The following is a 22,621-nucleotide window of genomic DNA, read 5'->3' on the forward strand; positions in this document are numbered from 1 at the left end:
CTAAATAAGTATTCCTTGTTAAAAAAGAGATTTTGAAATATATGATATATTTTATTGTTTTTAACTAAAAATAAAAAATTTGATTTCAAGTTGTAGTAAATAAGAGAACGTATATTTTGTTCGAGCCCGAAGTTCCCACATGGGTCATTTTTTGCGCAAGTGTAACGCTGAGGGGTTTCCAGATTGTGTCCACTTTTTGTGTCATGTAAGTAATCTGAACCACTTTTTTAATACTTTGCAAGTGTTTCTCGAACATTTAAACATTTAGTAGTATGTGCTCATAAAAAGTTATCTCCAGTTATTTAATTGTGAAGAGTTTAGCAATAGCATGTTTAGTTTAATTTAAACTTGTGCTTCGTGTTACGATCCGCGCGCTTAATTGGGTCGGCGTATGGTCATCCTGGGGCGCGTTCAGTAGCGCAATGCGTACCCATTGTGGGAAGGAAAAGGGGCAATGTTTGCTCCATTTCCCTTCCCACAATTCCTTTCTAACATTGCGCAAAAATTACTTATGCGGTATCAGCAATAAGGCTTATGTACACTGGTATAGCAGCTCGGGGACTAGCCCCAGCAGCACTATTGTGGCACAGACTCTGGCTACTGCTTGATCCATAGCCACGCATCCGTATATGCAATTTGCATGTCGGCAGAGAGAAAAAGTTCGGCGCACCCTCTTATAATCGTAGGCACAATTTTTTCTACACACAGAGTTGATCCTTAGCCTCTCCGCTTTCTTAGTGCCATTTATTGAATGATTTCACTCACGTTGTTTTGGTATTTTCCAGTCTTTTTGCCTTCACCCATTCAATCTCACAGGCTCGCTCTCACAGTCACCATCTTTAAAATAAGGTCATTGAACCCTACGTCACTTGACCCTTTATTGTCTCTACGACTGTTCCATGTCAAGACATATCTAAACTGCTGTCCAAGTTTTGGAAGAGCCCATTGGTACATGTAGTATCTTATCACTCAGTCCGTGTATTACATATGTCTTGACATGGATTATAATAAATAATAATAATAAAGATTCGACTGAAAATTTCCTCGATCCACTTTAATAGATTCCAAATGAAAGGAAGGTTTTATTCAGATCTTGGGTAGCATGTTTCGTGTAAATTTAATCAATCAGAGCAAGTTGTTTTTGGCCGAAAAAGAGATGGATGTCATCTGCGAACCGTGATCTAAAAATAGTTCAAAAATTACATCGTCATTGCCCAAACGAGCAGCATATGCATAGTCTGGTGTCATCGCTAGATTGTGGTTTGGTCCCCAACCTGTGTAGTATTAGCATGCCTTGTGTACCTTAACTCTCATTAAATGTTATGGTATCAAAACGTACGCAAAGTATTGTGCAATTGAATGTGCCCCTTGTCACAGTTTTGTACAGAGCAATATGGGTGTTTCACAAAAGCGCATCTCCAAGAGTTTTCAACATGTTGACCAATCACAGTGCATGAAATCTGTCAACCCAATGCGCTTTTGGAAAGTGTTGACAGATTTCACGCCCTGTGATTGGTCAACGTGTTGCAAACTCATGGAGATGCATTGTGAATCGCCTGTATTGCCAATGTAGGCCTTATGTAGTCTGAGTAACTTTACAATTACCTTTGTTAACATTTGGACATGGTGGGCAATAGTAGAGACCAAGTACTGTACCTTCCATATACTTTTGCTTCCATTAATTCATTTCGCTCAAAAAGTGTCATACCCTGAATCAAAAGCCTCCGAATTCACCTCCAAAACGGCCCTTAACCCTCCTATGCTGAAGTCATTCTTTGGGTCATTTGGTGAACACCTCAAAGAAGCACAGCTGTGTTGTGTTGTGCACTGCACCAACAGTCCCTCACGGGAATATTAGATTGCACTTTTGTGCTGCCCAACAACTGTGCTTCACTAATTGTGCAGTAAACCAAATGCAGTGAAGAGGACTGCACAAAAGACCCTGGGTCATTTTTTGCTGGCAATCTACTGTGTACACACTGAACCTGTGCATGTTTAAGTTCCATGTAGAAAATACATGCTCACCAGTGACTGTAGGCATTTGTGCACATTTATGCTGTAAAACCAAAGGAGGGTTAAACTGTCTGATGTGCCTGGCTAAGGATGAAGTGAGAATCAGAGATTCCAGTAATGATGGTAACGTTTACTCACGTACAGGAATAAAAAAGAAATTTCTTTTTCAAATCAGAAATGCTCTTGTCGTCAAGCTCGAAGTCGTCATCTTCTTCATGTCCTTTGTATAGCAATTTAGACTTTATGTTAATGTCCTGGAGATGATGTCACGGTGCACTGGCCTAGTGGACCATTCTCAAAAAGCATGCCATGTCAGCACACGTGCGCCGACGATATGTACATCGTGCTCTAGTTTTATATGTTTAGTCTCATGCCATGGGGAGGTTTACCATATAGAGCTGCAGTTTGCTCTTCAAGCTTGTTTCATGGGATTGCTGAGCTGGTAACTTAGTGCTGCTGATAACAACATAGTGAATCATTGTCAGGTTGGAATGGTCTGAGCCTGTATTGTTTGGGTATATACATTGTCCAGAACCTATGTTATATGCAGTTTGAAGGCTTAACGAATGGGACAGACAATGCATCTTTTTCTGACTGAGCTGAATTCGATTCGCACCTCGTCCAAGTAGACACCGTGTTTCGTTCAGCTCTCCAGAATGTTTCTGGCTGTCCCATTGCCGAGGACCCTCAACTGGGTTCCCAGGGCTACTGAAAATTCTAGCGAAAAAGTTGTCCTTGAAAGTGATGCAGGAGTCATGGAAAATGAGGAAAAATCTTGTGCCCTGGAATCTTGTTTTCAGGGAGAAAAGCCTTGGAAAACTCTTTAAAGTCAAGGTCATGGAAGGGCTGCTTATGATGTGATAATAAAAAAATAAGTTTACTGGCTGTTTCCACGTCAGTCTATAGTAGTGGTTATGGCAGTCTTCAAGTTCACAATACCAAACAACTTTTTGTGCAGAATGGTATTAAATGTCCTGAAAATTGTTATATTAGTCACAGAACTCGTTTTCTGATCTCTGTGGGAACCGCATCAGTGACTATGTTCTTGTTTCTGGTTGCAGACTAAGCTACTGTAAGCGTCCGCTGGCATCCTGCCATGGCGTCACGTTTCTTTGCCACTGGCTCGTCCAGCGAGAGCGAGTCATCCTCCAGTGACAATGACGAGCCCATACAGCCCAAGGCCATCCCCCAGCAGCGCTTCTTCCTCAGCGACAGCGAGGAGGAGGTCAAGCGGGTGGTGCGCAGTGCCAAGTCCAAGAGGTACGTCCCCTGCTTTGACCCTTGTGTTTTCATAATGCCATTCAGCGGGAAAACCCTCAACAAATTTTGTGCTAAGCCAGAATTAGCAAAGCACAGGTTAAAACCTGTAACATTTTAACAGGTAACCTTTTTTTTAGTTGAGCAACTTTTGTATTTGCACAGCAAGAATCAGTGGTGAACCAGTCAGTAGCACTATACTGTACGTGTAACTCTTGATTGATAATCTTTTTTTATTGCTAAGCAAATGTTTTTATGTACAAAATTCCCAAATTTGTGGCTGTTATGAATGAGTCCTTGAAATTTCTAGTGAAATTTTATTTGCTCTCTTGTGATATCCACAAGCATTTCATGTGCTTTCCTCCCCAAAATTCAGATTCTTCATTACCGTTTTGGGGACCAGTATTTGTTCTCAGAATCCATAGACTACATAACAATTATTTGGCATAATATGGAAACAAACTCACAATCATGCTGTTGTGGAAACCCGCTGCTGAAAAAAATCAAGACAGCATGAGAATAAAGTTTTGAAAATCATAATTTTAAAGACGTAATAACTGTAAAAATGGAATGTTTGAGAGCGGCATGTGTTCTCATGTGTTGTCAACCTTATTGATTGTGCAACTATTTGGAGTCCAACACAAAACATAAAATCTAATGCTTGATGGTCAGAATAAACCATGTAAAAATCATCTGAATTATTAGCTTGCAAAGTTTTCTTAAACTTTGCATTGATATAACTTCTTTTAAGAAGTTGTTTTTCTGTTGAAATAAAAACCTGTTTGTCTACTGCACAGTTGCTTCATTAGGCTAAAACTCTGCATATTTGCATGGACATGTCCATGCACATGCCAAGTTTAGAAAGAAATTGTCACAGCATAGCCAGGATATGAAGGGATCAGCAAATTTACTGTAAGATCACCAGAGGGCTTATTGTGGCCTGTGTGTGGAGGGTGTTTTTTTTCCACTTTGGGATCAATTCTTCACCAGACATGAAGAAATCATGGACGTCATCAAGCAGATCAAGAACCAGAAGAAGATCCGAGACGTCTCCCGTGTGCTGTCCAGCTTTGATGACCTGATCAGGGTCTACCAGAAGGCCCAGAAGGTGCTGTGCCCAGAGGGCACCACCCCGCCGCGCTTTTACGTCAGGACACTGGTGGAGCTGGAGGAATTTGTAAATGAGGTGGGCAACCAGACTTTGGTAGAGTTTAGGGAACTAGCTTGGACTTTTTTTTGTCAAGGTTAGAAAAAGAATTGTCATAGACTGGGAGCGAGACTTTGCTTGGGACATAAAAAGTTGATCTGTTACAGCCTGTGTGAGGTTTGCTTGAGTAATATAAACAGCACCAAAATCAAGGCTTGTGATCAAAGATCATCGAACAGATGGATGCCGGCATTATTGGGACACCACATTGATCATAACTGTTAATATTTTGTTCCTTTTTTTTCTCCAGTGTTGGGAGGACAAAAAGAAGTTGTCCAAGATGAACGCCAAGGCCCTGTCCACACTCCGACAGAAGCTCCGCAAATACTGCCGAGACTACGAGGAGCCCATCAATGAATATAAAGAGGTGCGTGTTGGCATCAAAAAGGACGACATTAGTTTGCCATCGGAGTCTGTACGTTTCCCATAAGTTTTTTTTACCGCAGCCTCCCCAAATCCCCCAAAATCTACTGGGAGGTTTTTGGGCCTTTGAAGGGTGTAAAGGAAGTCTGGCCCCAGGCACCATACTTGTTGATGTTTGATACCCACTATAGTGACTGAGTGGACGCACTTGGTTAATTAGTGGGTAAGAGAGACTTGAAGCTGGAGACTAAGCCCGTGGGAGTAATCAGTGTGATCAGTGTTAGTTTTTTTAATGAAAGCTGCCTAATTTTGAAATGTTGTCTTCCAGAATCCAGACGTAGAGAAAGAGGAAGAAGAGGAAGAAGAAGAGGAAGTCAGTGGAGATGAGAGCGGTGAGATTTGAGAACCGTCCGTTTTCTAGGAAGCAGCACTCGCTTTGCCCAAAAAACTCTGCATGAGACAGTGCGACCCTGCTCCGTCAAACTGAGTTTTATCCAAACAATAAAGCCTTAATCCTAAAAGAGCCTGGGGAGGGGTGGGAGAATCCGCCCCTTCCCCCGTGACATTTTGTTCCCCAATAACTCTGCAGTGCATTTTTTTGAGGAGTTGAGCCGTTACCAGTGTTCAGAGTAAGTCTTTACTGTCATTCTGGCACAAATTTGTGATAACTGACCTTGTTCTTGCCCAACTCCAATTTTTCAGAGACAGGTCAGGAAACACTACACTTTTTCTACTGTGACACTCAGTGCATGCGAGCTGACGTGCATTGAGCCTTGAACTCCAAGCGACCATAACAACAAAATTATTGAGAGTGATTGACTTGAAACCTCACGCTTGTAATGATAAGGAGTGTCTGTTCATGCATGTCAAGTTTCAAACAAATCAAGTGCAGCACAGCCGAGTTTGGGGGGGAGGGCATGGAATCCGCCCCCACCCGGCTGTGAGAGGGGCCAAAATAACCCGGCTCTTTTAGGGTTGAATATTCAGACGCACTGAAAAAATTGTGCTGCTAGGTTTGTAATAAATATTTTGTCATTTGAATAACTGGAAATCTAGATTGAAATTGCTTGGAAAGTCTTTAGATAGAGATACAACCTTTTCTCTTGGGGCCATATTGATTATCTAAAATTAATCTGTTTACTACAGTTGTCCGTGACAGAGGAGTGTTATTGTGCCCATTTGCATGTTCATACCTGGTACTGAAGGCTACCTTGCACTCACTGATGCTCATTTATCCATAATATAATCTATGTTTTTGACAATAAAGTAGCAGCTAGATTTGTTGATGTGAAAGAAAGACCCATCAAAGTTTGGAAGCTGTGAAAGATTTATTTTTTGTCGATCTGTGTTTGGGTCTGGACAGAATCTGATGACGAGGAGGGCTTGAGCATGGCTGGCTTGAAGAGAGCACCATCCAAACCAAAGGTGGGCACTGACCGTTTGATTGGATGAGACAATTGAATAATAATTCATCTGCTGAATGTTCATTTTTGTGTTAACCCCCCCCCCCGGATTACTGGGTTTTAATAAATAAGGAAGTGTAATGCAGCGTGCCAGTGGCTCACCCGTGCTACTGCGAACCTTGTTCACTGTGGCGACGATGTAAGACCCACTGTGACAATAAACAATAGAAAAGTATTGCTCCAGGATGTAGGCTGCCGGTAGCAGTGCTCAACCTGAACTATGTGTAGTATGTGTGGGGTCAGGTCAGCTTAGTGGTAATCTCTGTGCCTTCCACTATTGCAACAAGAGGTTCGAATCCCGCCCTGGCTGATGCATGGATCTTAGCACCTACCTGGCTCCACGGGGTTTCCTCTGGAGTATCTGCCTGGTGGGTTTTTTTTTGCGCAATTCCAAAATTGGACCATTCTTCCTTGTCCATCCCGTGCCCCTTGGGAGAACAATTTAGAACTGATAGGGCTCTGCCGTGGGTTGAATTAAAATAAATAAAATTTGTGTATCGCAGAAGACATTCATAATTGAACGCCCAGGTTGGAGTAACTTCCACTTGTAAATGGCATCTTGAGATATAATGCAGCATTTTCAAGCTGTTCTGGGTGATAACGGATCAGCTTTTTATCTCAAGTATTATGGACCTCGAGAGAAAATGGTGCCTGGAAAAGAGCCTAACTTGAATTCTTTCCTCGCTTATCTTTAGCAGGATGATGACAGCGACAGTGACAGCAGCTTCTGGGACGACAGCACGGAAAGCGAAAGCTCCAGCTCGGATGCCGAGGCTGGCATAGAGGGCTACGGGGGACTCACAGCTGCCTACTTCTTGAAATCGTAAGGAACGGTGTCCTCAGTCCGGTCTTGTAGACGAGTGTCCATTGCAAGTTCCTTCCGAGACCATCGCAAGTCAACGGGTCTTTAGCCAAGGGACAAGCTATCCAAACGAGCCATGAGAATGACATTCCTTTGTCATTGTTGGTTCTGTTACCTGTGACTGGTCTTGAGAAAGAGTTTGTGACGGGACTTGTAAAGTTACTTGTGCTAGACTTGACCACAACACTGTTTCAATCCGTTCTCCATCTGTGAAGGAATAATTGTTGACCTTTAATACTAATTGACCTTTGTGGAATGAAACACAAGGTAGGAAGTTTTTCCTTCTTTGGGGGAAAAAAGAACCCAATGAAATAACATTCTCCTATATTTATTACTGCCTGTATGTTATTTTCAAAATATCAACATACTGCATGACTTGCAGAATTCTTGATTGCAAATAGTCATCTTTTATAAGATAAAGGTTTGTGGTGGGTCTGTGTAGATGTCTTGTGAGTGAGGCACTAAAGAGATTTGCAAGACTTGTGTTGACAGTGTGATCTGACCTTCATCAGGAGAGTGGTATCTTCACTTTGATGTCTTTGCTGATCACATCAAAAATACTGCATGTGCTGACTTGCTGCATAGATTTTGTTTTGAGAAACAAGCCCCTACATTTGTACCTGTTTTTTTTCTCATATTAAAGGAATAATCCAGAGAAGGAGGTCCGTCACGAGAACCGGCGTCTTCAGCGTCGTAAGGAGCGCGAGGCCAGGCGAGCCAAGCAGGAAGAAGAGGAAGAAGGCGACGAGGAATGGACAAAGGTCACCAAGGGGCTGCCCATCAGTAAGGTGAGATCACAGTCGGTTTCTGTTCTTTCGTTTCTTTCACTGTGGACAACTGAGACGTATGGGAGTTACCCTTAACCTTATGCTGCCGGGTTTAATTTGAAGTTGCATGATGTAATCGTGGAGGATTTTCAGGATTTTCCGTTTTCAAAATTCTTTGAAAAATCATAACTTCATTTACTAGACGTTTACACCCACATGAATAACTGTCTGGTGGCTACTCTAATCTGATAGACAACATCTATTGCTGCCCGAGTATTTCAGCCAGGCCTGCCGTCTTGTAAAAAGAGTCCAGATTGTGCTGTGTTACATAAGTTTCTTTTGATCCTTGAAACTGGCACAGTGCGCTGCTGGCGTCTTTTCAATAGGGGACAGCTTAGCGTGCAGCGGTATTGTATCGCTCATTACTGGAGTGCTTTTGTCCCTGGTGGTAATCTGCTCGTGCTGAATGCTACAAACTGTGGTATAATCTTTTAAAACAATGACGGATTTCCTCCGCTATTGACAACTGAAAAAATGTTAGCAATTCTTTTGTTACAAGACCCAGCTCTTTTGTCCAATTTCGGGCTCTTCGACTCCGTGTATAAAGCCTATGTGCCCAAGTACAAATTACAGTTCAATCTGATATATGGTTTTGATGTTATGGTCATTTGAAGTTAGTGGTCCCACGCCGGTTGGCCTGCTTGCATAGAGCACATCAGTGGAAAAGTATGGATTTGTCTTCCATGGAGTATGGACCCGTTTTGTAAAATGCATGTTGAAAAACCCATGACTAGTGTTCACAAAGTTGGTGTTAAAACTGCAGCAAGATGTTGCTTAGAAATTCCTTGAGGCTTGGCACGTGAAGAAAATGCACTGTGACGATATTGGAGAAATTGTGAGGGGGGGCTTTGGGCTCTTGTATAGTGAAATCTAGTTTTAAGGTTTACATCACTGAGACTGAAAAAAAAGGTGGGGTGGGAGGAGAAAATAGATACTTATGAGTTTCAGTGTTTCCATGTTCTTAATTTTAATCTCGATGGGAACTGACAAAATTATTAAATAGGGGAAAGCGTGGGGTTCAGGCCCACATAAGAGTCCTCAAATTGTGAAATGAAAGCCTAGTACGTTGCTGGGCATATTAGAGGTTATTTTTTTCCTGTCATTTGGAGAAATTTTAGAGATTGGCAGACATCTTTTTTTCTGTAAAACGATGTTGTGCAAGGTGGAATGTTCCAGAGTATTAACCCTAACACTCCCAAATCTTCCAATTTCAATACGATTTTACATGAACCCTAGGGGGTTAGGGTTAACTTAGCACCCCAAAATGCCCAATTCAGTGGCCAGATATGAAAGTTTGGCGGCTCCTTTTTGAACATGGTGGGAGCACTCTTGTAGTCGAGACCCCTGGAGACAGTCATGAGACCAACATAAGACTTCTAGTCTGAATTCAAGGCACTAGCTATTCAAATGAACGACAACAAAAGCATTCCTTTGTTACTCTTCACCCTGATGATCAGTCTTGCGACTAGTCTTGAGAATTGTCTTTAGTCATGTCTTGTGATAGTCTCTATTACAGCACTGGATGGGAGATCAGTAAAACTTAGTGGACTGCCAGGCTACTTCTGTAGGTTGGGAAACACTGAATTCTACTTCTTTGCATCCCAAGTGAAATAAGTTTCTTGCTGAGCGCAAACGGTATTTGATTAGCCAACAGATTACCAACCAGAAAACCTAGTGTAATATACATTGTTTCCAACTGGTTCCCCACTAATATTTCTTGGCACATACATTTGCTAAGCAGTCATCACCAATGAGAAGTGCCGCGGTGTGGGGCTTTCAAAGCTGTTCCCTTTTCTTTTTTGCACTACAAACATCCCCCCCCCAGGTTATGTTTGACAAAGGCACGGAGATCACCCACAGCCTGGTCATTAAGAAGCTGCACGAGATTGTGTCGGCCCGCGGCCGTAAGGGCACCAACCGCAAGGAGCAGATTGAGCTGCTGCGGGAGCTGCGGGCCATCGCCAGCCAGAATGGCCTGGGCGTGGCCATAGACCTCAAGGTGCTGTTCAACATCACGGCGGCCATCTTTGACTACAACCCCAACGTGGCCACCTGCATGAAGCCGGACATGTGGGCCAAGTAAGTCAACTTGATGAAGGAAAAGGGGGAGGGAGGACACCAGAAGGGGTCACTTTGAGGGGAGGGAGGACACCAGAAGGGGTCACTTTGAGGGGAAGGAGGACACCAGAAGGGGTCACTTTGAGGGGAGGGAGGACACCAGAAGGGGTCACTTTGAGGGGAGGGAGGACACCAGAAGGGGTCACTTTGAGGGGAGGGAGGACACCAGAAGGGGTCACTTTGAGGGGAGGGAGGACACCAGAAGGGGTCACTTTGAGGGGGGGAAAAAGGAAGAGGGGGGGAATGGCTATTGAAGGTGTGTGCACATGTAACTGATCACGTTTTTTAGGCCAAGAGTGCAGCGCTGAATGTAGAGAGAGCAGCGCCAGCTTCAGATTCGGGAAACGTAATGACTTACCATTTACAGTAGAACGTGTGGCTATTGTACGCCCGCTGTCCTTGTGCATTTGCACAGACATCTACCAGTTTGTTTCCAACAGTGGTGACACTCGTGTCTCATCTGATTCTGTTCATGGCTCTGCAACAGTGCAGGGGCGGACATCATATCAACTAGTCTGGACCCACACTGTCTTTAATCTTCACATAGAGCTGATTGCCAAATAATACAGACGCTGACTCACCATTGTGATCCTAGTGGTGTGTGGCAAACATAATAGCATGCTAGCCAGTGAGCACCGTTGTATTGGGCAAAGTAAGATGGCGACCATGGGCTTCAATTGATACAAGAGCATTTCAAGGTCAGACTTGAATGTGACATCATCAAGAGTGGAGGAAAATGATAGGCACTTCCATTAGTGGCTCATCACGATAGTCTCAAGTTGCCCGACCTACTTCTGAATGACAGGACCTCAAAACTAATTTTGCTCGGTCAAAATCTGTGGGTGTCTTCATTTCATCCTGATAATGTATGTTGGCAAACCTGTAGAGAAAGCAGTGAGGGAGATCTTATGTTTTCTATCCTCCTCTGTTGCTAGGTGCCTGGACTGCATCACCGAGATGCTGGAGATCCAGAAGCAGAACACGGACATCACCATCAATGAGAACGTACCGGAGGATGCGGAAACGCTCTCGGTAAGCCATCTCAACACACCCAAACACCTCGACACTTCTTAATCATCTAACCCTGATAATGCCTGACATCTGCCAAAGCCTTTTACATGGAGGGTGTTGGCATATCTAGCTAACTGGTTTAAAATTGCACCAAGTAAGCATAAGGGAAATTTTCCCCCTTAATTTGGACTTTTACAAAATTGGCATGCCTTTTGCAGTCCACGTTGATCTATCACAAATAATATGTTAATGTCTGGATCACTAGATGTGGAAATTGGTGGTTAAATCTTGTTTCTGTGTGAGACCCTTTACCAAATGGGAAGAGCCATTAACTTTTGGCGTGGAGATGTCAAAATGATCAGATTCGGCCTTCGTAGGGCATAAAATGCACAGGATATTGGAATTTCTACCACGTGGTAAGTGTTCGCGCATGCTGCTCTTGATCCTCATGGGTGCAGGAGAATGTTCTGTGCGTATCACTGTCAGATCACGTCATGGAAACGGTCATATTTATCATTCTGCTTGCCTGAAATACCTGTGTGATGCAAGAATACACTTCTGGTCAGATCGCCAGTGTACACTGGCTTACCCCTCTCATGTACTCCAGTATGCTGTGTGTGCATTTAGGAGTACACCCCTGTTTGGTAACATCAGCTGCACACTCGAACGCAGTCAATGATTTTGAAATGATGCCTGTGACATTGTCACTGCAGGAGAAACCGTATCGCATCCGAGGCTGTGTGTTGACCATCGTGGAACGTATGGACAAGGAGTTCACCAAGATCCTGCAGTCAGCCGACGCCCACTCCACGGAGTTTGTCGAGCGGTAGGACACACTGCATTTATCAGATCAATTTTTGCTGATGCTGCGCTGTTGCAACTGATGCTGGATGTTTCTTCCAAGTTTTAAATAATTAGTTTAGGAACGATATTCTGAAAGGTCTTTCACATGGTGCTCTTGCCCACCATCTGTTGCCTGAGTTGATCAAAATTATAATTTGTTGTTTGCCTCTTGTACAATCACGTCTTTTGTCTGTGAAAATACAAAAATCGGTTTAGGTTAGTTTCCACCGGAACATGGACATAAGCCAAACTACATGGTTGGCATCAATTAGTCTTTTCCGCATCTCTTAGAAATTAGTAACTTTGAACACATTCAAATATGAAGCTTGACCGACAGTGCATACCCTGCTCGGCAAGTTTTTAGTGCTAAGCAGAAGTGGGCGGAGAGCCAGTTTCAAGTAATATATCTTGCGTGGCACTTCAGCAGCTTACCTGTTTTTTGCTTAGTACGTTGTTTTCTGCACTTAGTAAATCTGTTGAACTTGGAGCTCTCTCGATGTGTTGTCCCAGGCATCTTCACCCAGCCGCTGTCGGGAGAGTGCCCTCTAATTATAAACTGTGTTGAGTAAACCAAGAGCACCCTCAGGGGGTTGTGCGTTGAGCCATTATACATGCTTTGCCTGTTTGTTTGACGACAGGTTGAAGGACGAGACCCGCGTGACCAAGATCATCACCACATTGCAGTCTTACCTGGAGGAACGGGGCAGTGCCTCGGATCTCTGCCGAATCTACATGCGCCACATTAATCACATCTACTACAAGGTAAAGGGCTGGGTTAGGTTTTTCTGGACTGAAGTCCCTGATGCCAATTTGAACGTGTTCAGTGCGTGGGAGTCAGTCTGTGACCAAGTTGATTGGGGCTGACCTTGTGCAGTTGTATTGATGATCTCGATGGATCTGAGATGCCCTTCATTTTGAGCAAAGGGAACTCACATTGTTTCCAATCAGAGCATTCCAGAAGCATTAGGCACGTTTGAACTTCCCTTTAATCCATGATCAGAATACCCACTGCACCGTTGAACTGAGTCTGGTAATTTGAATGTGTTTTGCAGCATCAATTCCAGTGCAGGTCCGGCAGTCTAGTGTTCTTGTAACATATTCATCTACAAACTCTAAAATTTGTGAAAACAGAAATTGTTCTGGCCTTCTTTTCTTTGAGTTGAAGGTACGATGTGTGTATTATTTACCTTTCGACATTGACACCGTGTTGGTCTTGTGATATTTATTCCACTCCAGTAAATTTTATGAGGCGCTGGGCCCTATGGTCCTGGTTTTTACCAAATTGGACCCCTGAATACAGTAGAAATCAAAAAAGATGGTTTCTTAGAAGACTTTCACATTGGTTTGTTTCCCCCCCTTCCCCTTGCAGTACGACTACGACAAGCTGCAGCAGCTGGAAGAGCAGGTCCAGGAACGCCGCGCCAAGATCCTGAAGGAGACCCAGGAGGGGAAGGGCAAGGACCCCGACGCTGGGGGCGACAACAAGGCGACGGACACCAAGGGGGAGGAGAAGGGCAGCATTGAGGAGAAGGAAGGGGCCAAGGAGGAGGGCAAGGCGGAGGACGAGGCGGGCAAAAAGGATGGCGGGGAGGAAGAGGGAGAGGGGACTGAGAAGACGGAGGAGGAAGGGGTCAGCTCCAAGACCAAGGGAGACACCAGCCGTAAGAAACCTGGCGGGAGTGGGAGGGTAGCAGGGTCATTCTCCAAACCCAGTGGGAATCAAAGTTGCAAACATTGAAGGCATACTTGAAATGCTGTAGGCTTTGAGATTAAATCTGAGTTTCTTTACCAAAAGGTACATTGGAAATTCTGAAGTATTTTGAAATGTCAAGTCCAAGTCCTTTCGCAAATAATTGTATATTTCTTGCAAAGCTGTTTGATCTGTGCCCTAATACTGACTTTCTGCCTCTCTTGAGCAATTCAGCCAACACTTCTTAGATATTTTGGACTGAACCCTACAACTTCATCTCATTTAACTCCTTCACGTACAAACCCAGGAAGGGCCTCATAGTAATACCACATTTCTGTGCCGATATGACCCACTCATCAAATTCAGCTAGGCAGTGTCTTACGCTAAGATTCTGGTCTCCTCCCCTTTCCCTTCCACAGGGACCACGGAGAGGCTGATGGATCGCATGTGTAAGTTCATCTACTCCAAGGATACGACGGACCTGATCCGCACCCGCGCCATGCTGTGTCATATCTACCACCACGCCCTCCATGACCGCTGGTACATGGCTCGAGACCTGATCCTCATGTCCCACCTGCAGTCCAACATCCAGCACTCTGATATCCCGACGCAGGTAAGGGGACGAGAGAGGGGGGAAAAGGAAGTCGGGAATCTACGCCAGTGTTGCAGTCTGGTGCTAGTGCTGAATCTGACCAAGTGGGAAATGTCCCACGAGTGTCTCATTCACTTCATGGGTGTGTCTGTTTCCACCTCAGATTCTGTACAACCGCACCATGGTGCAGCTGGGCCTGTGCGCATTTCGCCACGGCAACATCAAGGACGCCCATCATGCTTTGCTGGACATCCAGAGTGGTGGTCGCGCCAAGGAGCTGCTTGCACAGGTGAGAGGCCTCTATCCCCCTCCAAACAAATGGGACAAGCCCAGATTAACTCTCATAAGAACCTCTGTGATTGGTTGATTGTCAAGTTGACTGAATGTAGAATAAGTTATGAAGTTTTAAGCTGTAAGCTTGGATTAGGTTAATTCTGCATATGGTTGTAATTACTGATCATAGCATAAACTGAATTTCAGAGTTTGTGTTCCATAATAATGATTACCAAAGAAATTAATCAGTGCAAAATGAAAATACAGCACCAGCTCCGTGAGTATCAGTGACAGGTACAATATCAAGGGGTGGAGGGGGTGAAATAGACTTGAGCAACCTGAAATCTTATTGTTTTTAGCTTCTTCCAAACGGTGAAACTCAAGAAAGCCATTTCACAGTGTGTAAGGCATCATTTCAAAATTCCTATCGGTTGACTATAGGACAGGGCCTTCCCTTGTGTTGACTTGTGTTGAGTGAATAATGGAGGGGGTGTTGCTCCACTAAAACCACATAGCCTTGGAGTTAATGCAATAAAAAGGCAGTTAGAATTGGCCCCTTGAGAACACTTAACCACTTCCTGCCAGGGCAGCTATCAATGTTGATGATGCTGGGGCAGGATATTTATCATTTTTTTCCCGTTTTCAAAATTCTTTAAAAATTCCTATCTTCATTTACTGGACACTTACAAGCACGTGAAGATATGTCTGGTGTCCACTCTAGCCTCACAGACAAAATCTATTGACGCCTGAGTATTTCAGCCAGGCCTACAGCCTTGTAAAAAGAGCCCTGTTTTTGTGGTGTTGCGTAATATTCTTTTATTCACGAACGTGGCTCAGTGCACTGCTGACCTCTTTTCAATAGGGGACAGATTAGCAAGCAGCAGAATCAAAGGAGTAAATGGGACAGTTTTAAGATGTCAATGATAATGGACCTGGCAGAAGGTTTTAAATGATAGTTTATTAAAAAAGTAATCTAGAATCTTTAGTACCATATTTAATTTTCCAAAGCTTCATATACCGTCCACTTTAAAAGAATTTAATAAGCTTTTCCTATGTCAAAACAACTTTGAAAGTAAAAGCAGATGTTTTTTCCAGATTTGTGGGCTGGGTTTATTGCTGACTAGTTGGTATACACCTTACAGCCCTGTTTGATCATCTGAGAAAACCCACCCTCATGGCAGGCTGAGGACCACAGTCCTCCAATTGTCTTATGTATTTATGAATGCGTGTTAACGTCGCCCAGCGGTAGTATCCCAACCTGTGGTTATCGCCAGTCTGTCTGTTCGTCGGTTTGTCTGTTCAGGGTCTGTTGATGCAGAGGCAGCAGGAGCGAGACCCTACCCAGGAGAAGATTGAGAAGAGCCGGCAGCTGCCCTTCCACATGCACATCAACCTGGAGCTGCTGGAGTGCGTCTACCTGGTGTCTGCCATGCTGCTGGAGATACCCTACATGGCCTGTAAGAAACCCCACTCAACCATCCCCCCCCCCCACCCCTGCTAGAGGGTGTGTAAGCACAATCGGCAAACTGTGTACATAGGTACGGTTGACGGGTCAGAGTGTTGAGCGTGCCTCAGAACACCTCTCGCTAATGGTTAAACACACTCAACGTCCATTTGTGTTGTATGCATATGGAAAAGGGCCACAGAGCTCTTTGGAGGGGGACCAGGTGTTGTTGTTATTGTTGTTGGCCACTGCACATGACCTGTTGAGGTAGTAAACATTACTTCGTAGGCACGCCCCAGGGTGTTGAAAAGTATGATGGGTGGTGCCCTGCAAGTACTGTTCAAGTGACTCATGTAATTTAGGACCAAGCACCACTTGTACAAGTATCTTGCCTTTGTTGTAAGTCAAAATTTGCGCCAAAAAATACAGTCCACAAGTCACAAAGTGTCATGAGAGTCATTGTCATTGTCAACGTTTTAGCGTTGGGGTCTTTTGTCAGTTGCCCTTTCCAGAATGAACCTTTAATTTTCAATGATGAATTCACACCCCCCACCCCACTCATTTACAATTCACCAGCCCACAACTTTGACATCCGTCGGCGCATGATCAGCAAGAGTTTCCACCACCAGCTGCGACTGAGCGAGCGGCAGACGCTGGTGGGCCCACCCGAGAGCATGCGGGAGCACGTGGTGGCGGCCTCGCGCTCCATGCGCTACGGCAACTGGCGGGCCTGCCGTGACTACCTGCTGAACGACAAGATGAACGGTAAAGTCTGGAACCTGTTCCCCAACAGCGACCACGTGCGCCAGCTCATCACAAGGTAAAAAAAAAGGCTTTTGTTTTCTCTGAGCCGCCTAAGACAATAATCGATCATAGTAAGTGGGTACCGTGAAATTGAGTCCAAAATGCTCTATTTCACTGATTAGTTTTTGAGATGCAGAGAATGTTACTCTGAAAAAAGGATATTATGTTGCAAGAATGAGAAAATGATAACGGATGCTGGAAAACTGTTTCTGGGTGGTCTTGAATATGCCAAGATACATTGGTGTCTTGCGCGCACTGGTTAGAAGTGGAGAATAGTTGTGCATTAATTTTGGCCCGTCCCCGGTGCACATGGTGTGAGCAGTGGAAGTCGCTTTTTGATGGTTAATTTCAGGAAAATCCAAGAGGAGAGTTTGAGGACATATCTCTTCACCTATGGCAGTGTGTATGACTCAATGAGGTACGTTGAATCAAGTTGGTGCATCAGGAATGACTAGATATCAAGTAAGAGTGTGTAGGCTGAGGTGAGGCGTCAACAATATTTTTAGCGTTCACCCGCGTGCGCCTGCGTCCCTGCTGTTCTGCACAGGAAGCCGTTCGCCCGCGTCAGAACGGGATAAATAATCCACGACTGGGGAAACTGGAATGGGGCATTGTATTCTCCATTGTTATTTAAATTGGCCGTACTGCCGCGAGCAGAACGCTGAGGGCTACAGGAGTATCTGAAGAATGTTCAGAATGGCAAACAAAGCACTGAAGAAACCGGCAAAGGAAACAGATTTTTCCCTCATATTTCCGTACATAGTAGAGTGTATTTGTCTTGAATTTTTCACTGTTATATGGCATTCACCAAAAACATTCCTACAGAATGTCAGAACTCAAAGGTGGGTTCTTCGATTGTAACCACCTACAAAGATCGCAACGATCGTGAAGACTATTCCAATCAGTTTTTGCGGTACTCTCTGTTTATTGACTTTATTGATTAACCTTCCACTGCTTTGAATATCTTTTCTGTGTCAACATAATGGAAGGAGTGTATTAAACAAAATGCTCTTTTTTTATAAAATTGTTATCTTGCGTAGGCGCCAATACTTGAAAAAGTACCGTGAATAGAATTATTTTAATTTTCAAGTGGCTCTGGAAGTTCCAAAAAAACAAAAATCTCGAATAAATCCACCCCAGCTCTGGAGAAAAGGAGATTTTCTGAGGAGTGATTGACAGCTCTATTGTTCCGGTAGACACAATACAGGTAACATCTTGAAGTATTCAGGGCTTGCCGCTAGTTATTGGAGGACTTGCTGGATAGCTTCGTTGATCGTAATTCTTCACCTAACACAGTCCCAGAGCTTTGCTGTGTTGCCTAGAAACAGTATTACCATGGAGAACCCGGATGTTCTCATAGCATTGAGTGGGTTACCACTGGATTAATGAAATACGTCCTCTTGTACACAATACTGTACAATTTACATGAAGCGAGGAGTTATTTTTCTCAACATATAATTTCTTGAATTTGTAATTCTGTATTCACTTGCAGAACTCCTCATTTATGCTGATTTTGTGTACATTAGCAAGTCTGTATTTCTTGATAAAGGCTATATAATTCAAAATAATTTTTCATACACATTTGAAATGCACAGATCTCCTATATTGGTGAAGTGGTTGACTGTTTCCAACAGCAGAACGATAGTTGTTTTGAAGAATCCCAGCCAGGGAATGACGACCACATAGTTGCTCACAATGCAAACTGCCCGCTGTTGAGAACCGTAAACAGCAAAAACTGGGCAATCAGCTGGTACATAGGATACTTATTGTTGTATGCTAGCCCTCCGCGGTAGTCCGGCTGGCTTCCTCTGTGCTTGTAATCCCCCTGGCTCCGTGAACACACTATTGTTAAAGGAACGCGGGCAGAACGGGGGCTGTTCACACGCGGATTAATGATGATAGCTGCATTCCTGCTGTTTGCACGCGGACAAACGCTTAAAATATTTTTGATGCCTCGCCTTAATTGTAGGGAGCAATAAAGTGAACTTGAAAAAACTTAAAAGGAACCAGGAAATGAATTTTTCTTAGAATCACTTTGTGTGTATCTCTGTACTCTTCTTTCATGTCTGAAGACTGTTTGACATCGTGTTTGAGTTAGTTGAACTGAACGGTGCACTTGAAAATTGACCAAGCATTTCTGGACAAGTGAGGGCGCTTTTGCTTTGATGTAACTCCAGAAAGACATGGTTCAGGTTGCATGTTTTCATGTTTAAAGTGTGAGTCCCAAATTTGCTGTCTGGGAACATTTCTGTGAAAAGGATTTTTGCTGGATTATTGCCATATACTTACACAGCAATAAATTGCCAAAGAAAATAAAATCTGCCATAGCAGTGGTTAAAAAAATCAAGAAATTGTTCATGCACAAATCAGTGAAACATTGAGACTCAGTGCCTTGGATGACATCTTAGGTCTGCTCATGAATATGCAAATAGCATTAGCATAAAGATCAAAATAGCATCAAAATATGGGTTAAAATTGCAAAACAATTGTGAAACGTGGGGGTTCCTGTTGGTTTCAGATTCTACAGGTAGCTGGCTACTTTGGGACTCATTTTCACAGAGTGGGTCACATTTTGCATTGCAAGTGCAATTGAAGATGAGTAGTTGAAAATCAAAATAAATGAGTAAGATTTCCAGGAACAGCTTTCTGTGCTTGATCCAGGAGAGGAAGATTTAGCCACATTCTATTTAGCTTTGCCTTGTTTTGTGCCAGAAGTTGACCGCTCTGTACCTGTCGGTGTTTCCTTTCAGCATGAACACTCTGGCCGACATGTTTGAGCTGGAGAAGCCTGTCGTGCACAGTATCATCAGCAAAATGATCATCAACGAGGAGCTCATGGTAAGTGATCTCGTGGGTCTCAGAAGAAATGAGATGTCAGACTGTGGAATTGTGGAATGGAAGAAAGAGCTTTTGCAGATTTGGACTACTAGAATGGGTTAAAAAAATCTCCAAATAGGAAAATGCTCAGTTTTGAATGCGTTGGGAACGATTTCCTGGATTGAATAACTAGTTGGCTTTGACCTGCCCTCAAGTTCAGCAAACAATTTTGTACATTTACACAGGCTAATCATTCCCCACAGAGTGCAATTGCGGTTGAACATCAGTCATCTTCCAACAATATAGCTTATTTATTCAGTTGCTTTTTTGAGCTAGAAGTAAAAAGAAAACCAGTTGAAGGAATAGAATTTTTTCATAAAAAGTTTTACTCATGCCTTTGGAATGCGATTTTGTAACCAAATGGTGGAATTTTGCCCTTTTTATTTTATTGATTTTCAGCTCCCAATAATTGATTTTAAAAAAGTGAATAATTGATAAATGATTCAACAATTGAATGTTCAAATGATCGATTCGGCGCTAAAGGTGAAGTTTTCTTTGTTTTATCCATCCACTTTTCCTCGTTTCTGTCATTGCCAGGCATCTTGGGATGAGCCTGCCCAGACAGTGGTCATGCACCGTTGCGAGCCCACCAAGCTGCAGAGCCTGGCGCTGCGCCTGGCCGACAAGGTCAACAACCTCGTGGAGAATGGCGAGCGCCTGCTGGAGTACCGCCAGAACGACGGGCGGGGCTTTGGCAAGTCCGGAGGCGGTGGTGGAGGAGGGGGCCAGGGATACCGCGACAAGCAGGGCGAGCGGACCGGGGGCGGAGGGGGTGGCGGTGGTTTCCGGACGGGACGCTCGGGCTACCGGGGCGACCGCAGCAGCGGTGGGAACTACCGCGGCGACCGAGGGAACTATCGCTCTGGTAGGTCACCATGGTTGAAACTTCTACCCTTTCTTGATAATCTTTAGCCCGTTAGTCACTGTGCTGTTTTGAAATCTCAACCTGCCTGCCTATTGCTGTACAGTCCATACAAACCACCTGATCATTCTCTGGTGTTCTGATTTCACCAGCGAATAAAATACACTGTATTACAACCATAGAGCTATATGTAAAAACTGGAGGCACTGACTCATGTACAAAGTGATGCCTGGTGGGCGCATCCATGTTTTGTGCACAAACACTCAAAATTTTGTATGGCTTTTGTATGGCTATTTGAATATCTGCGTCTGTATTCTAAAGCGATACACAAACAAAGCCAATACGTAAACACTCTGAATGCACAATCAGGAAATGAGGGTTTTCGTTTGTTTTGAGCCAAAAAGCGCAAAGGCGTGCGCGTATGCATTGCAGATGAATTTTGCTGAGATGTTTTTAATTGGATCTTATCGGTACCCGATGCGCATGACAGCTGCCGCTCCAGAGCCGTCAACTTCTTTACACTGATTTGGGGAACGACTTTTTGATTTCGCTAAACTTATTCACTGAAAGACAGCCATCAGCCATACGAAAGTAAACATTCGTTTCAAAATCAGCTGTGGATGTAAACAAACGTGCTATTGCTCTGTACGTGTGCACCTTGTTCAAAAGACACGCTGACATACGCGTCTGTTGTACTTGAGCGTTGCATTTAGAATACATAATTCGATATCCATGCTATCTGATCTTGAATGTTCTACAAGCACGCACAGTGATTCAAAATGACTGCGCCCAGGACGGCGTCAAATTTCCTCTGCGCGGAGAATGAGAAGTTAGCGCTCTAGTTTATATTTATGGCTCTGTGATGACAACACATGCAGCACGAGACATAAAGGTTGAGAGTTTTTTGTTGATGACGACACTTGAGGGAGATCAAGGGCCAAGGGTCAAGGGCCAGTGGTTGACTCGTTTCCCAGTACTGAAGTGTGAACTGTCCCATATAAAAAACCTGAGTCTAGTTCCCTACCTTATCCTTCAGATAGGATGGATGGTCGAGTACCTCAGCTAGGACCTTGAAGGACCAAGGTTAGATATCTTTCTTTAACCAGATATTTTTGATTGGCATTTTTTTCTTTCCTCTTCCCAGGTCGGAGAGGTCACCAGAGTAACTACTAGACTCCAAGGTCCCGAAATTGTCCCGGTCATGTCGGCATTAAATTTGTCAGCTGTGAAGTGGAGATTTCGACACAAGCCTTCCTCCTTTGGAAGCATTATCTGTCAGTTTTATTGCATTTAGTGTCAGATTCAAGACAGGCTTCTTGACCAAAACTCCTTGTGAATTAAGTTAATTGAGCTGCTTCACATCTTTCATTGAGGGGAACCGTTATGTGCATTCTGGGTGGTGCCAAGTCATTAATGCACCATTGTGGTGAAACCGTTGTCGCGTGATCTGTTCAGGAAAGTTTGGCACGTTACAGAAGAGCTTTAGTGACTGGTCAGCATCCCATTATCTTGGGGTAGTTGAGACGTATGCACATCGTACAGGGAAAACATTTTGATAGTAGTGAATGTAACAAAATAGAAAAACTTTCCAGAAGGCACGTACATTGAAATATGTCCGTAAAGTGGAACTTTCCACTGAGCTTTTACAACTTAAATATTTATTTCTTTCCCCCCAAATCTTAGCATTTCCTGTCTAGTTCTGTGCAAAGACAAGGAGTCAAGCCGTTGCCAATTTAGGAAATCAAATCTGTGAACTTTATCCCCAGCAAGATATGGGACGGAGGGGTAGCCCCCTTACATGTCCAATCCCTATACACACACTGTAGACTATCGTTACCTAGCACATCCCCCCTAGATGTCTGTAAAGAATTCCGATCAAACAATGACCAACACAAAGGTGTGGGGTGCTCTCCGTCCCATATCTTGCTTCAAATGTACAACTTTGCAAACTGCAGTTAATACTGACAATAAAATAATAATCACGTAATGCAGGCATCTGGTTTGAGTCCTTTGCAGAAGTTGTCGCACAGTTAAATGTAGACCAAAATGTCCCCCCCCCCGCTAGTAGTCTTATAAACCTGCTATTTGCAATACTCCAACTGAACTGAAACAAGA

The 22,621-nt window shown here is 43.8% G+C and overlaps 1 protein-coding gene across 2 annotated transcripts; it reads left to right on the forward strand.

Moving 5' to 3' along the window:
* Positions 1-113: 113 nt before the first annotated feature.
* On the forward strand, positions 114-22,493 carry LOC110982292 (eukaryotic translation initiation factor 3 subunit C-like). 2 transcript variants are annotated; one of them, XM_022240608.2, is made up of 21 exons: positions 114-205; positions 3,075-3,273; positions 4,261-4,456; positions 4,728-4,844; positions 5,169-5,232; positions 6,204-6,265; positions 6,999-7,126; positions 7,809-7,953; positions 9,818-10,071; positions 11,046-11,142; positions 11,835-11,947; positions 12,603-12,726; positions 13,334-13,625; positions 14,074-14,267; positions 14,410-14,535; positions 15,823-15,976; positions 16,540-16,783; positions 17,120-17,185; positions 19,518-19,605; positions 20,182-20,509; positions 21,651-22,493. In XM_022240608.2, the coding sequence occupies exons 2-21, from the start codon at positions 3,110-3,112 to the stop codon at positions 21,677-21,679; spliced, it is 2,985 nt and encodes a 994-aa protein (XP_022096300.2). In that variant the 5' UTR covers positions 114-205; positions 3,075-3,109; the 3' UTR covers positions 21,680-22,493. The 2 variants fall into 2 exon arrangements, with proteins under 2 accessions (XP_022096300.2, XP_022096301.2); XM_022240609.2 differs by having other exon boundaries at positions 7,002-7,126.
* The last annotated feature ends 128 nt before the right edge of the window (positions 22,494-22,621 follow it).

The sequence above is a fragment of the Acanthaster planci genome, linkage group LG09 (genome assembly GCF_054643075.1).
Source record: "Acanthaster planci isolate LZ-2023a linkage group LG09, COTS_SCS, whole genome shotgun sequence".
Classification (NCBI taxonomy): Eukaryota; Metazoa; Echinodermata; class Asteroidea; order Valvatida; family Acanthasteridae; genus Acanthaster; species Acanthaster planci.